At 47.7% G+C, this 15238-nt stretch overlaps 1 protein-coding gene across 2 annotated transcripts in view; it reads right to left on the bottom strand.

The window, feature by feature from the left end:
- The window catches only part of HECTD4 (HECT domain E3 ubiquitin protein ligase 4), a 138709-nt gene that overhangs the window by 22709 nt on the left and 100762 nt on the right, over positions 1-15238 (bottom strand). For both annotated transcript variants that reach the window (XM_040986966.1, XM_040986967.1), the window contains exons 45-55: positions 13920-14023; positions 11411-11572; positions 11154-11302; positions 10599-10678; positions 9334-9497; positions 6920-7157; positions 5584-5720; positions 5041-5167; positions 3080-3217; positions 1629-1765; positions 1319-1479 (exon numbers count right to left, since the gene is read on the bottom strand). In XM_040986966.1, the coding sequence (XP_040842900.1) occupies positions 1319-1479; positions 1629-1765; positions 3080-3217; positions 5041-5167; positions 5584-5720; positions 6920-7157; positions 9334-9497; positions 10599-10678; positions 11154-11302; positions 11411-11572; positions 13920-14023 (1597 nt within the window). The remainder of the gene's footprint in view (positions 1-1318; positions 1480-1628; positions 1766-3079; positions 3218-5040; positions 5168-5583; positions 5721-6919; positions 7158-9333; positions 9498-10598; positions 10679-11153; positions 11303-11410; positions 11573-13919; positions 14024-15238) is intronic.

Raw genomic sequence — 15238 nt, 5'->3', positions numbered from 1 at the left:
GCCTGCACTTGGGCCATGCCACACACTCCCCACACCACCAGCAACTTCTTTTCCAGCCCCATAATCTGCACTTCAGCTGAAGCACTTGTGTTTTAAACATAAAGCCACATTTTGTTATGTTTCAGCTTTCCTGACTCAAAAGGCACTGTGAAAAAATAAATGGAAATACATGTCTCCACAACCACTTGTCTATGTGTGTTCACACAAGCACCATTCATAACAGCCAATCTGTGCAAACAGCCTAAATGTCCACTCACAGTCTACGCATACACCTCCTATTCACCAACACAGCAAACGAGGCACCGACTTGCTCTACCCTAGGGGTGACTTGAAAACAGAGTACTATGTAAAAAACCTCAGATAGTCTAGAATTGAGCAAATCAACAATCTATTCATTATCGAAGCAGAGAGAGAGAGAGCTCCTGCTTGCTTACTTGTTCACTCCTCAAATGCCCTGGGTCTGGCTGAAGCTAGGGACCAGGAACTAACTTAACCCAGGTCTCTCACGGAGCCCTTGAAGCTGTCACCACTGCTTTCTACACTCTGTGTTGTAAGGAACTAGAATCAGAAGCAGCAGGGACACAGCCTGGCACAGTCCACCCCTGGCAATCTGCTAGGACCAGAAGTCCAACCACTGGATTGATCAAATCTGCATTGTATGCCAATATAAATACTGCTCCAAAAATGAGCTCATTATGTTAATATTGAGAGGGCAGGTTGGCTATAACGTTTCTTTTGAGTTGACAGTCATCAGGTTTCATTGGTCAGAGATCCCGGCTAAAAAATAGGACTGAAAGATTTACTGCAAGTAAAGCTTGAAAAGCTTTCATTGGTGCCATGTTGACATTCTAGCAGTCTGCAACACGTGCTGGGGCCTCTAACGATGAACAAGCCCACGTCCCCACCAGGGACGTTTATATTCCAAAGAGAAGACACACAAATAAGTTTCAATAAAATAACAGAAAGCAAAAATATCAAGTCCTGGGAGACGTCAGGATCAGGAACCTGCCGGTTCCGGCACAAGGATGAGATGACCATGCCAAGGTCTGGGCAAACACAGAGCCCAGGGGAGGAGGCGCGCTTGCTCTAAGTAAGAGCAGGAACAGAAAGCCCCGGGGAAGGCTGAATGAGGGGAGTGAGACAGTGAGGTCTGGTCAAATCCTGCAACTTGTGGAGAAGGAGGGGGAAGGCCTCGACTGGACACAGGGGGTCGTGTTCTGGAAGGTGAGGCCTCATACACCGTAAGGATGAACAGTACATGTGGTAAAACCCACAAGGCAGGCTTCCATGATCCTTTAGGAAGAAGGTCTAGTGTTACCTATGAATCTGAAGGTTGGTGTTGTCCAGGGTGACAAGCCCATTAGTGGCAGTCCTTCGGTAGCCAGCGGGGGGCCTCTCCAGCATGTCAATGGGGTACCAGTATCGCACCAGCACCCCTTCACTCCTGAGGTAGGTTTCCACCTGCACCAGCTCATTCACCTACAACAGGAAAAGAAAAGTTCAGTGGATTTTCCAAGCACTGAGGTTCCCAGCCAAGTTTATGTATATAAGAATACTTCAAAGGTCACCGGAAGTGAGCAGTGTCAGTGTATACAGCAGGCTTGTGGACCCGAACGGCCCTCACTCACTGAATCCACGTCCAGGACGACCCCGTGGAGCCCAAAGGTCTTCAGCATCCCTCGGATGGCAAATTTGGGAAGAGCAGTTCCAACAGTGCTGCTGGCGACATTGTTGCTGTCCGGAGAGCGAGTCACCACTGTGAGACCTGGGGAGCCGAGACAGAGGGGCGTGATCAGGAGTGAGAACCAGGGCAGCCTAGGACCCTGAACTTCAGGGTCTAAACACACCTGCAGCATGACACAACTGCAGGTTTATATAACCAGAAAAGGAACGCAGCTCATGCTGGAAGGTAATACAACAAAATCTCGTAAATACTGTTAACATTTAAAAAACAAAAAGCCAAATAAGCTCAGTAAAAACGTCCTTAAGGTCTCAATAATCATTTCCTTACAGAAAAATTAAAAATGATGAATCAAAAGATATTCACTGTTAGTCACTAAGGGAGGGAAAGTTCCCAAGTGACCGAGCATGTCCAGTGCCATCTCTACCCAACAGAAACAAAACAGATGCACACAACGCCACGCACACAAATGCTGACTGCAGGATTACTCACGGGGCCAAAGGTGGAGCCCACTCAAATATCCATCAGTGGGCGAGTCAACAGAATAGGACCTATCCACAAAATGGAATGAAATGGACATAGAAAGGAATGAAGGGACTAACACCACGACAGTGGCCATGAATCTTGAAAAACATTACACTAAGTAAAAGGAGAGAGACACAAAAGACACGCTATGTGATTCCATTCCCAAGCAACGTTCACCCTGGCAAAGGGCCTAGAGAGAGTGGAGATCAGAGGCTCTGAGCCTGGGCCCTGGCAAGGTGAGGGGGCAGAATGAAAATGTTCCAGAAGAAGAGGTGACAGTTTCATGACTCCAAAATTTAGTGAACATACTAAAATCTGCCAGATTATATACTTCAAAATGATGAATTTCAGAGATGTGAACTGTATCTCAAGGAAAGAGGGAAAGAGGACGAGAGAGAGAGAGAGAACATCAAATGTTGGCCCTTGTGCCTGACAATGCTGTTCTGACGTTTATCACCTGGTAACTCTAAAAACGAGTCTTCTTTCATTGTACACATTTTCCGTATCGTCCTCAAGTGCAGGAGGCTTTTAACCAAACAGGCACATTTTAGTATCGTTCTAAAAGGCCAAGAATAACCTGGGAGCCAGGACTCGATTTGAGGTGTCTTGATGGCATCTGACCAGGCCCACTTCCTGTCTAAGCAGCTCACATGCCCAAGTTCTGGGAATGTGGGGGAGTCCCCCAGAGGCCACAGGTCCACGGACGCCACACAAGGTGCCTGAGGACTTCACAAGGGGAAGCCTGGAAGAAGCCAAGCCCCTTAGTGAACCAGATCACTCTGGGAGCCACCAGCTGCTTAGCTCAGGGTTGGGGAAAATTCAATGACTTGTTTTACAAGAATTTCACAGGTGAAGTGAGAAGGCAGGCAGAACCTTTTCGAACTTTATCAATAGTGAACTTGTTCGCTTCGTCCTTGATGTCTTCGATAGTGGGAAGATAAAGGTCTCTTGGGATACCCCCATTCTCCTCGTAGAGGAATTCCACCGTCTGCCGGGCGATATCCACCATACCTGCAAACGTAACAGCGTGAGCTGCGGCTCGACTGCCCTGCGGACTGCTGTCCAGAACGGAGGACAGGGAATCCTCCCAGCAGTGCGAGGAAGCAGCTTTTTGGGGACTGCACTGGGTGGATCTATCAAGATTAAAATACCACATGCATGTCTTTTAGAGTCTAGACCTTCATCCAGGTCTCCCATGGGGTGGCAGGAGGCTAAGCACTTGGGCCATCCTCCGCTGCTTTCTCAAGCACATTAGCAAGGAGCTGAGTCAGAAGTGGAGCAGCTGGGACTTGAATCAGCGCTAACATGGGATGCTGATAATGTAGGTGGTGGTTTAACCTGCGAGGTCCTAACACCAGCACTAAAGGGGGAGTCTGTTACAGCAGGATGCCTGCAGAAGGAAGTGTCAGACAGGATGAGCAAAAAAACCATGGCTTGCTATTAGAGGGTTATGGGACAACAATCTCTGCAACAGATTAAAAAAAAAAGTGCATAAGAGAAACAAACCACGCCCTGGTCCACTAGGCAGAGTCAGGGAGCACAAGACTAGCAGTCACACAGTGGAGTACGTGCTGGCTTCATGAACCTTCTGTGGGGTCTTGATGACAGGTGGCCGGCCCAACATGATGGGGCAGGCCCTCAGGGCCATCACACAGGCATGCATCAGGACAGGACATGCCTTCTGCATGTCCCCAGGCAGGTGCAGGGGCGAGTACTGAGCAGTTACGATGCAAGTTAGGATGTCATCATGGAGCCACGTCATGGCGAGGTTGGTAAAGCTGCTGCCTCGGTGGTTGGCATCCCATATGGGCCCCATTTGGAGTTCCAGTGGCTCCATTCTCCATTTCTAATCCAGCTTCCTGCTTACGTTCCTGGCTTTAATTTGGCCCAGCCCCAAATCCGACTCCAGCCACTCTGGCCGTTTGGGAAGTGAATCAGTGGGCAGAAGATCTCTGTCTCTTCCTCCACCTATAATTGTATCTTTCAAATAAATGCATAAGCCTTAAAAAAAAAAAGTAGATGTATGCTCATGTCCCTGACCAGAGTGCCCAGGCATCATGCCTGATCCAGCTCCCTGGTGAGGCAGAGGCTGAGGCTACGGTGATGGCTCTTGTAGCTGGATGCCTGCCACCCCCGGGGGAGGCCTGACCTGAGTTCCCGGATGTGATCCCTAAGGCTGTTGTAAGCGTTTGGGGAGTGAACCAGCAGATGGGAGCTTCTTTTTTGCCTGTCTGTATTCTGTGTCTCTTAAATAAATATTTTCTCAAAAAGCATACAAGGGGGAAATAGGCCTTCAAACCACCACCCACTGTGTGAACTGCAGACTCGCTGATAACATGGCGTGCAGGAAGGGCGTGGGTCTGAGTGGGCGTCTTCATTAGAGAAGCCACATGGTGCAAGAGGCCAAGCAGTTGGAGCCCAGCACGATCTATGTGATTTAGAAGGCTGTAAACTGAAGGCACACAGCCTCACCTGGGCCAACCTGGTATTTCTAAGTATCTACTATTACTGATTCCTTTTTAAGGAAAGCCCAGACATGTTAGCAAATGTCCCCATGCTCCCAGGGCTGACCAGGGGTCCATCTGTGAGTGCTGAGGGAAGTGTCTGCCAGCGCACCATGCCCAGCAAGTCACATACCCATTCCAGTTTCATTTCAACAACCCATCAACTCGGTCCCCCAGTCAGACCGAGGAACACACAGAAGCGCAGTCACAAAGGAGCGCTGGGCTCACAGGGGCACAGGAGGCACTGAGGGGCCCCCTCCTGTCATCTTCACTGTCATATCCCCTGGCTCTAAGTCACTATGCGAGCACCAAAAAACAGAAGGCTCAGACCTAGTTGTAAAGCTCCCTTTATCTGGTCCAGGCCCGACTTCCGCTCCGCTTCATTGCGGAAGCGTCTCCGGATGGTAGGAAAGACCTTGGTCTCCCAGGCTTTCACCAGCAGGGCATAGTGGTCCTCCTAGAAAGAGAAGGAAACTTGTGAGCAGAGAACGAGTGCCTCATGCAGTTATAGTCACTTTTAGACGCACAGCTCTCCTGGGGCCTTCACAACTCCAGCCCCAGGAATGGCAATGCAAGGTGCAGACCCTTGCATGCACGCGCACATCTGGGGTTGGGGAGGGACAGCTTGACGGGCAGAGTCTGCTCTCCTCAGAATGCTGCAGGGCTCCTATGCCAGCGCTCATCTCTCCAACTCCTGGACTTCCACGGAACAAGAGCCAACAGACATGGCTACCGATGGGTAGTCAGAAAAAGCAAGGCTCCAGGTAGCACTCACACAGTGACAATCAGCTGTGTCCTAAGAGCGGCCTTACCCCCTCACACCAGGATCCCAGGTACCAGGGAGTTAAGCAGATGCTGCCACAGGTCTCTTACCTGTGGGATGTCATCGTCATCATCGTCATCACTTTCATCATCAGCAATGGGAGGCGGGTGAGGATCGGGGCCAGAGGTGATGAAATTCTCATAGCTGAGCTCCACTTTATAATGACAGGAGGTGTCACTATCGTATTCTAGAACAAAGCATGACAGTGAATCCTCAGCAGGAGTATATTGGACAAATCATCACCTTCTCACCTTGGACAAACGGGATTCTCTTAGTTTGCACGACAGACAAACTCCTATCATAGTACACTGAGGAACTGCAAAGCACAGAATCAAGGAATACTGCGTCATCTGCGCGTCCTCTGGGGCTCTTGCTGTGGCACGGTGGGCTGAGCTGCCACTCGCAAGGCTGGTGTCCCATGGGAGTGCTACTTCGAGTCCAGGCTACCCCTGCAGGAGACGAGGATGGAGTTCCGGGCCACCGCTGCCTTCGGCCTGGCTCAGCCCTACCTGCTGTGTTTGTCTGGAGAGTGAAGCAGTGGGTGGAAGATAACTAAAAAAACCTTTTAAGAAGCTTTAAAAAAAGGAGTTCTTATGGGTATAATTTATTTAACCCAGAGATGAATTTACCAAGTTCTTCATTATGAGAAAAAATTAAACAACTTTGTTAAAAAATGTGTATTTAGCTTAATTATTTTTGGTATTTTACCTATTCTTTTTTTAAAGAGACAACTAGAATTGTATTATTCTTCAAGGACTGGTTCTTTAAAAATTTATTTATCTGCAAGGCACAGAGATAGGGACATGGGAGATACACAGAGAGGAGACAGCAGACCTCCTGTCCACCCTACAGGTCCCTAAATACGAAAGCCAGGAACTCAATGTAGGTCTCCCAAAATGGACTGTCAGGTCTCAAGTACTTGCACCACCACATGCTGCCTCCTGGGGGCGTTAATGAGAACCTGGGATTGGAAACAGCTGGGGTCAAATGACACACTGCAATTAAGTGGTGCGAGCTTAACTGCTCTGCCCAGCACCTGCCCCAGTGGCCTCAATGTTAAAACAAGGAAGAGTGTACAGTGAGATTTCTTATGGGATTCTGGCATGCTTAGGGGACTATACTATTCTGTCGGTGGTGAGAGATGGAAGGCTTTCTGTCATACTACTGGCAGATGTTTCTGCAAACTGAACTAACCACATGGCGCGCAGGAAAGGTGCAGGTCTGAGCATGCCTCACTCAGAACGAAGGCATCCCTCCTGCTCCACAGGCCCTGTCACCCTTGTATTCAAAGGCACTTGCATTTGCTAACTAAGTTAAATTGACTCATGGAACTCCTGGCATTCATGTTTCCCCACAGTAGTGGCCTCCTGGGAGGAGGTGACCTACGTTGCTGAGCAGTGGCCACAGCGGCAATCCGGCAGGGTGGACCGTGGGTGCCCGGGTCTGATGCAATGCTGGTGCCAGCATCATTGTCACTGTCAGATGCCATGGCAAAGGGCAAGGCCTCGAAGTTGGCACTGATCTCCTCTGCCAGGTCGGTGCACAGGTCGGCGGCGTTGCGGTGGGCCTGCCCTTCAGCGTAGGCAAATGGACGGGAGCCAAAGTTAGCACGTGTTTTGGTATTCTAGAAAGAACAAACAAAAAGCTTGAAAGGACTTGAGCTCATTTTTAAAACCTGGCTTAACATTCTAAGGTGCACTTCATTAAGCATCCAAACAGGAGAAAGGCCCAAGCCTGGGCCGGCCCTGCCTCTTTCCACTCACCTTGCATGTTCGTGCTCTGGCTAAACCCAGCCACCTTGCTCACTGCCCACACTGTGCCTTTCCGCCAGACACCACGGCTTTTATTGTGCTCTCCCCTTGCTATTCTCTCCTCTAAGCTATCTCGACATCACTTCTTCAGGGTGGTAAGGACATGCTTGACTCCATGAAGTCGATGATTTTCGTTCACAGCATTTATTTGTACACTGATGTCTGTGTGATTACGGGGCTAATGGCTCGTCTCTCCCGCTGACGCTAAGCCCACGGAGACAGCAGCTCTGGTGGGCTCACTGTGCCTGCCAGAGCTTAGCACGTGCCTCCCACAAAGCAGGTGTGCAGTAATGTTCACTGAATAATGAGCGATGCCTGCTGAGAAAGGGGGCCTTGAAGCAAAGGGTGAGCTCCTTCAGGACCCTGTGGCTTAGCACAGTAAGTCAGCAAGGAGCCAGGAGCTGGGTTAGAGTGGACGCAGGACAATGGAACTAACATTTTAAAAGAATTTCTGTGTTGTTATGTTGAAAAGGACTGTTCGTGGTAAGAACAGACTGCAAGACACAAACCAGGAGACAGTGGTAGGATGGTGGGTTAACCTGCTCGTTAGCAGGAACTTTTTGGATACATGTTGAGAGTAGAGCCAGCAAGACTTGCTGACCGACTGGACAAGGAACGAGAAAAAAGAGAAACTGAGCCTGGGTTAAAGCAACAGGAAGCAGAGGTCAGGCAGAGCAGGGGAGCAGGAGCTTTGGCTCTCACAGCCAGCAGGACATCTAGCTCAAGTTTTTTTTTTTTTTTAATTTCCAATAATGACTTTGCTTTAACATATTTAATTACAGACAAAACAGCCTGAGAAGAGGGTGGGCGCCAACCCAGCCCTACCCCGAGCTCAGGGGTGGGCAGCAGCGAGGTCTCCCTATAGCAGGAGGGCCCTATTGTCTTAGTCGGGGAGGAGCCGGATACTGTCTAGGATGCCAGAATGAGTTTGGAGCTTAGAGTAAGGTTAGTGTAAATTTCGGAGCTACCAGCACACAACAGGTAACACTGTTCTACAGAAATTAGCTGTTAATAGGCACACCTTAAGAAACAAGAGTTCCAGGATCAAATGTGTGTGGGAGGCCGAGTTCAATGATGCTGAACTTTGGATCTGACACAGTAGGTGACCCATGAGGGACACTTTCACAAACTACCAAGCCATAGAATTGCTGCCTTACAGAACCAGGCTGGACTGCAAACACCCATTGGTTCCAGAGGAAGACAGGGATGGAAACAGAACCAACCCAGCAACTGCAACCACCAGCTGATCGGGGCAATGAACTGTACTGGGCCCTGTGCTTGCTAGCACATACAAGAATCTGGTCTGGGAACACCTTAGACAAAATTTCTTTGGGGATCCCCTCAATCGAGCTTTCAGACCCAGAACGCTAACCAAACTACAGAGCACAGAACAAGTCAGTCACCTCAGCTATATGTTGGCAATGAAAATACTGGGCAAACAGAGCCGCTATGATGGACTATGTTGGTCAGTGGAATCTCCAACAAACGCATTGTGCTTGGAGTGGTGAGAGTGTCAGCAATTCAGAACTGTTGAACTATCAAAACCACTTGGGCAAGACCCTCGGAGCATGCCCCACATCTGGGACCTGGGGTGGATGGGAGACTGGGTGGGGCTTCCCCCTTAAAATCTCCTTTTACATCAGATATATTAAGGAAACAATACGGAACTAATTGTCTTACCCATCTTCCTGTAGTGCTTGAACCTTTCTACCCTAATTATGTCAGGATTATAAAAAAAATAAAAAGAATTGCTGCCTTACTGTTCAGGAGAAATGGCCAAAAGCAGGTCTTTTAAGCACTAAGTTTTGGACAGAGCATCATTCAAGAGTAGGGACACTCAAAAGGAAAGCGCCCCCTCTCCCCGCCTGCTCTGCCTTCCTGTCTCCTGGAGTATTACATACTAGGGATGACCCAGAGTTTTGTTCTTTCCTCTGACAGGAACGTGGTGCCAAGGAGAATTTGTTTTCCTTTCCCAATAAGGTAACTTGCCTTTTTCTGAATGTGAACCACAGGCCACATTCCCCCAGAGACATCCTCAAGATAGGGTGCAAGGCGCTGCCCACAGTAGGTGAAGTAGACCCTGCCCTTGGCGGGCTGTCCTGGAGGAGGCGGAGTCCCCTCTGTCCTCTCCCAGCCAATTCCTGCCACATCACCTGTGAAACAGAACAGGGAAGAATCAACACATTTTCTCCCTTCATGGATTCTAATCTGCAACAAGGTTACTGTCTGTACTTACTTATCTATATCTTCAGCTATCTCTAAGGAGGACATGAAGTTACTGTTATGATAGCATAATAGAAACCACTTAAAAAAAAGAGCCACGTGGCCAGCAGGATGGTTCAGCTTGCTAATCTTCTGTCTGCAAGCTCCAGCATCCCTTATAGGTACTAGTTCATGTCCTGGCTGCTTCTCTTCCCCTCTTCCCCTTCCAGTCCCCTGTTTGTGGCCTGGGAAAACAACAGAGGATGGCCCAAGGCCCTGGGACTCTGCACCACTGTGGGAGAACTGAAAGAAGCTCCTGGCTTCAGATCAGCTCAGTTCTAGCCAATGTGACCATTTGGGGAGTAAACTAGCAGATGGAAGATCTTTATTTGTCTCTCTTCCCTGTGAAATCTGCTTTTTCAATTTAAAAAAAAATCTTTAAAAAAGAAAAGTCAGAAGTTATTTGGAAGATGGGAAATACCCAGGATCTAAGTTGAATTAGTTACCACAATTATAAAGTCAGTTTAACCCTTTACATTCTTGACAGTCAACAGAAAAAGGAAAAACAGAATAATTTTTGAACAAAAATACAAGTTTTCTCTCATGATGTGTAACAATTACTTGTGGCATAAAGGTAAATGGTAATATCTTTACTATAAGATTGTGAACGATTCAGAAAAGACCTTATAAAACATGAAACTAAACCCACAGTATAGGCTAAAAGGGCACTATTCAATCACATGACCTCCTTACTTACTTACAACCATTTAAAGTCTTTTACAAGAAGCAAACAGAGTCTAAACCAAGTGATTTTCTTCCCAATCTCTGCTCATCAGGTAAGAGCTGATATAAGACCAGATGCAAACATCTGAGAGGAGTAAAATCCCAGAATCTTCTCAAGTTGGAGGAATGAAAGTCAATGTGATTCTAGAGTGAAGCTGGGACTCTCAGGATCATGGCTTCATTCAGCATGGGGTTTGTAAAGAACAGATAAACCATTTCCAGTTGCTGGAAACGAACCTGTGACTGTCAGAATACACTGTTACACTCACCAGGAGAGAGAGTCACATCCAAGCGAACGCTCTTCCACTGCAACAAGCTTGAGCCATTGTAGTGCACGGCCCGGCCATTGCTAGGGAGAGAGAGAAGGGAAAGCCCGGTCAAGCCTAGCCAGACCCCCCGGAGGTGGGCAGGGAGTGGCATGAGAGTCAACAGAAATCCTAAGAGTTTCTCTCCTCCCTCAAATACAAATGTATTTCCAACTGGTGTTTTCCACTTTTCTGAGGGTAGAAATTATTGCTATTACCTTAGTAATAATTTACTTCAGTAACATTAGTCTTTCCCAAGATGTTTTCATAGGATAAAGGGATACATGATTTGGGAAACAAATATATGGGTTTCCCACTTCAGGATAACTAGGAAGGAATCTTGTTAATGTGTACTATAAACGTCCCCCAAAACTTGCCTTTCTCCAAACTCATCTGAAGACAGAACTCTGTTTTTGCTCCATAAACACCTGTTAACACCTTGTGGGGTAGCTCCAGCGGTGTGCAATAGAAACCTACTTTCTTTTTTCTTTTATAATAAAAGCAAGAGTAGCCACTCACTTATGGAAAAGGCACGTGCCCACCGGATTTGTCCAAGCTCCATCTCGCTTCTCTGCTTCTGTGGCAAAGCCGAAGGAAACTATTGGTCCAGTGTCATCATCAGTATCTCCATAGGAGACGATCTCAATTTCCCAGTAAAAGGATGGGGCCTGCAGCGACATCAGAAGGGGACAGGTGGGGTTCAACCTGGGCCCTATACTCTGCCTTCTTGGGCACACGGGAAGGAAAGGCCAAGAGAGCATCGTGGGCTATCTCACCTGAACTGGCAGGGGTGAGGTGGCATAGATGAAAGTGCCCCGGGGCAGACCGCCCCCAGCACTGGGGTCAGCCAGGAAGGTGACTGAAGTCAGGTGAGAGGAGAACATGCAGGCTCGGACAGGAGGGAACACTCGAGAGGGACTCCAGGTAATCTCCTTGGGCTGCATTAAGGGAAAAACAAATAAACAAAAACCTCATTCGATAGAATTAACACATACAAGTCTGTTTTCCTTCTCAAAAAGATAGTTTTGTCTGCTAGCATAAAAATATAGGCATGTTCCACTTATTTTTGGTTATTTATATGTTATTTGAAAAAAAATAGAGAAATATATAGATACGAGAGGGAGACAGAATGAGTGAGAGTGAGGGAAGAAACAGACAAAGATCACCCACCTGCTGGGACTGCGGCAGGCCAAAGCCAGGAGCTGGGCACTCGGCCCTGGAGTAGTGCCAGCCCAACTACCTGAGCCTCTAGGGCACACATTACCAGGAAGCAGGAATGGAAACTGAGCCAGGCCAAAGCAGCACTTAGCATAGAATGGAGCATCCCCAGCACTGCCCTAAAGAAAATGGCTGCCCCAAAGCACGCATGTGTGTGTGTGTGTGTGTGTGTGTGTGTGTGTGTGTGTGTATTTTTTCCCTGAAAGGGAGTTTTTAAAAAATTCTTTATTTTATTTTTTTATTTGAAAGGCAGGGTTAGAGAGAGAGACAGAGTAAGAGAGACACACAGATCTTCCATCTGCTGGTTTACTCCAAAAGTAGCTGCAACTGAGCTAGTCTAAAGCCACAAGCCAGGAGCTTCTTCTGGAATTCCCATGTGGGTTCAGTGGCCTAAGCTAAGCATTTGGGCCCTCATCCACTATTTTCCCAGGCTACCAGCAGGGAGCTGGATCAAAAGTGGAGCCACCAGGACTTGAACCAGTGCCCATATGGAATGTGATGCTGCAGGCAGAGACATAGTCAGCCACACCACATTGCTGAGCCCAAAGGAAATTTTATTTGATTAAAAAAAAAAAAAGGCCATTTCCTTTCCCATGTCCAGTCTTGTTCCCTCTTAAACTCTATGGTTAACTGTAACATCTACCTCCATGTTTCTCTTTTCCATGTTGTTGTTAATTTTACCACCCTTTAAGTAAGCACCACCTATTTCCCATTATGACAAACCAGCTTTGAATTGGTATCTGTACCCCTCCTTATAAAAATGCAGAGATGACCTCATCCTCTTAAAAGTCTCCACATAGTTACAGGATAAACTTTAGCTTAGTTGTGATCAGGAGTTATATCTCCATGGCTCAATTCCGTTGTTGTTGTTTTGTTTTTAAGATATGTTTTACTTATGTGAAAGGCAAAGTTAGAGAGAGAGGGAGAGAGACAGAGGAATCTTCCATCTCTTGGTTCATCCTCTCCCCTATTGCCAAAAGGCTGCTAGAACTCAGGCCAAAGTCAGGAGCCTGGAACACCACCTGGGTCTGCCACAAGGGTGCAGGGACCAGCACTTGGGCCATAATCAGTTGCCCTTCCAGACACTAGCAGGAACCTGGATAGGAAGTGGAGCAGCAGGGACTTGAACCAGCACACACACTGGGGCCAGAGCTACTGTGAGGACCTGGTATGTTTTGTTTTGTTTCTTAGGTTACTTGACTTGCCTTTCCAACTTTCATGATTTTTAATCAGTCTTTTTTTTAGATTTTAAAATTTTTATTGCAAAATAAGATATACAGAGAGGAGGAGAGACAGAGAGGAAGATCTTCCACCAATGATTCAGTCCCTAAATGACTGCAATGGCCATAGCTGAGCCAATCCAAAGTCAGGAACCAGGAGCCTCTTCTGGGTCTCCCACATGGGTGCAGGGTCTCGAGGCATTGAGCTCTCCTCCAAAGCTCTTCCAGGCCACTAGCAGAGAGCTGGATGGGAAGAGGGGCTGCTGGGATTAGAACCGGTGCCCATATGGGATCCTGGCAGGTGGAAGGCTAAGACTTTAGCAGCTAGGCCTCCGTGCCAGGCCCGATTTTTAATCAGTCTTATAGACATTTAAGCTTATCGTTCAGGTAAAAGTATGCTTTTAATCCTCTGATTTCAGTTTTTCACAAAGAAAGAACTGAAAGATACTCAGAGATTTAGCTCCAAGAATAAAACCGCTATAAACCCTCACATACCTACCTGTTTTAAACATTTTATCACTTTTGTTCTTTAATTACTCTCTCATCCTCTCATCAAATATATTTATGAAATAGAGCATAGATTTCAAATATTTTAAAGTTTTCTCTCTGTTATTGTTAACATATAGAAACTAACTATACATTAATGAGTTCTGCTCGCCTCCGAAAGGTCTTCAACAGACTTACTGTCAGTTCCACATGCCTTGACAGTCACAGATGGCAACATGTTTTGCCGGGTGTACCTCTGAAGGGTTTTTGCAAACGCTCATGCTCAGTGTTCCTTTGCTGGCATTTTATGTGGTGCCTGATGCTGCCCGGCAGGAGGCGTGAGGCGCTGCAGAGGGCTCACCTGTCTCCGGTCGGCCTGCAGGGGAGGCGGCGGGGGCCGAGCACAGTCCCGGTAGAGCATCCTCAGCCGTTCGCACTGCACCTCCACCACTGCGAGTCGCTCTCCTGCAGAGGTATATGTGGAATCCGTGAAAACCACTCTGTCCACCCTTGAGGCAGCGCCAGCTCCCGTGGAGTAGCGCCCAACAATAACCCTGACTACAGAGGTCATTACCATGCTCACGGAAGAGCAAATGCCTGAGCTGTCTGAGTACCAGAACACAGCAATGGAGGGAAGCACAGGCTCTGTGGGCCAGCCACAGCCATCTGGATTCAGAACCCAAGCCATTATTCAGTATGCACCATCTTGCTTTTAATAGTGGGGTAATAATTACACAGTGGCCCCTCTATAGACAACCTTAATTATTCATATCAAACATGGACTAAAACTATTCAATAAAAAATTCAAAGCAAATATGTAAGTCTGAAATGGGCATCCGGGTAGTCTCACTGTGTGTCCTGCCCATGGTGCCCGGGATGCGAGCCAGCCCTCTGCCTGTCACCTGTGCACTGCCTGAGCTCCCTGCCTGGCCGTCACTTAGCAGCCGTCTTGATCTTCTGAATCAAATGTGGGGGATCTCAGTGCTTCGGAGTTCCTTATCTTACCTAATAATGGCCCCAATGCACAAGAGATGTGACATGCTGTCAACTGCTGTACTTTGTTATTTCTTACTGTTGCCAGTCTCTTACTGCATCTAATTTACAGATTAAATGCTACCATAGGTAGGTATACATTGGGAAGAAACAAGGGAGCTAAAGGGCTTGCTGACCCCTGCAGCTCCAGAACTCCACTGGACGTCTTAGAGGACATCATGCTTGGGCCGGGGCGCCAATGCACGTGTATCTCACAAGAAATGACTCGGGCACAGAACCCTCAGCCAGCACAGGGCTAACCAAGGGAGAGCTATCATTTATCACATGATAAATGCCTTTATTCTACTACTTGGTTTGATTTTTCAAAATCGAATTGACCACTTCTTTTGAGCCAGGCACGCTGACTAGATGCTGGAGAATGCAAAAATATCTGAGCCAAAGCCACCACCCTTGGAGAGAAAAGAAGACGCAAATACCCATGCCCAATGAGGAACACAGCAGAGGGCTGCCACACGTGACCATGTGACATAAGGACACACACAGAAGAGGGATGGCTTCATTCCAGGATTCAAAAAGGCTTCATAGAGATATCAGTCAGCTGGATCCCAGGAAAGACAGAACCTCAGTAAACAAAGGATGGCAATCCTGAATGGCTTGGCTTTATGTGGACAGATCTCAAGGAATACT

This window comes from Ochotona curzoniae, unplaced genomic scaffold, assembly GCF_017591425.1.
Source record: "Ochotona curzoniae isolate NIBS_2020 unplaced genomic scaffold, NIBS_Ocur_1.0 contig_46, whole genome shotgun sequence".
NCBI classification, from domain to species: Eukaryota; Metazoa; Chordata; class Mammalia; order Lagomorpha; family Ochotonidae; genus Ochotona; species Ochotona curzoniae.
This window is presented reverse-complemented; position numbering and strand designations above follow the sequence as displayed.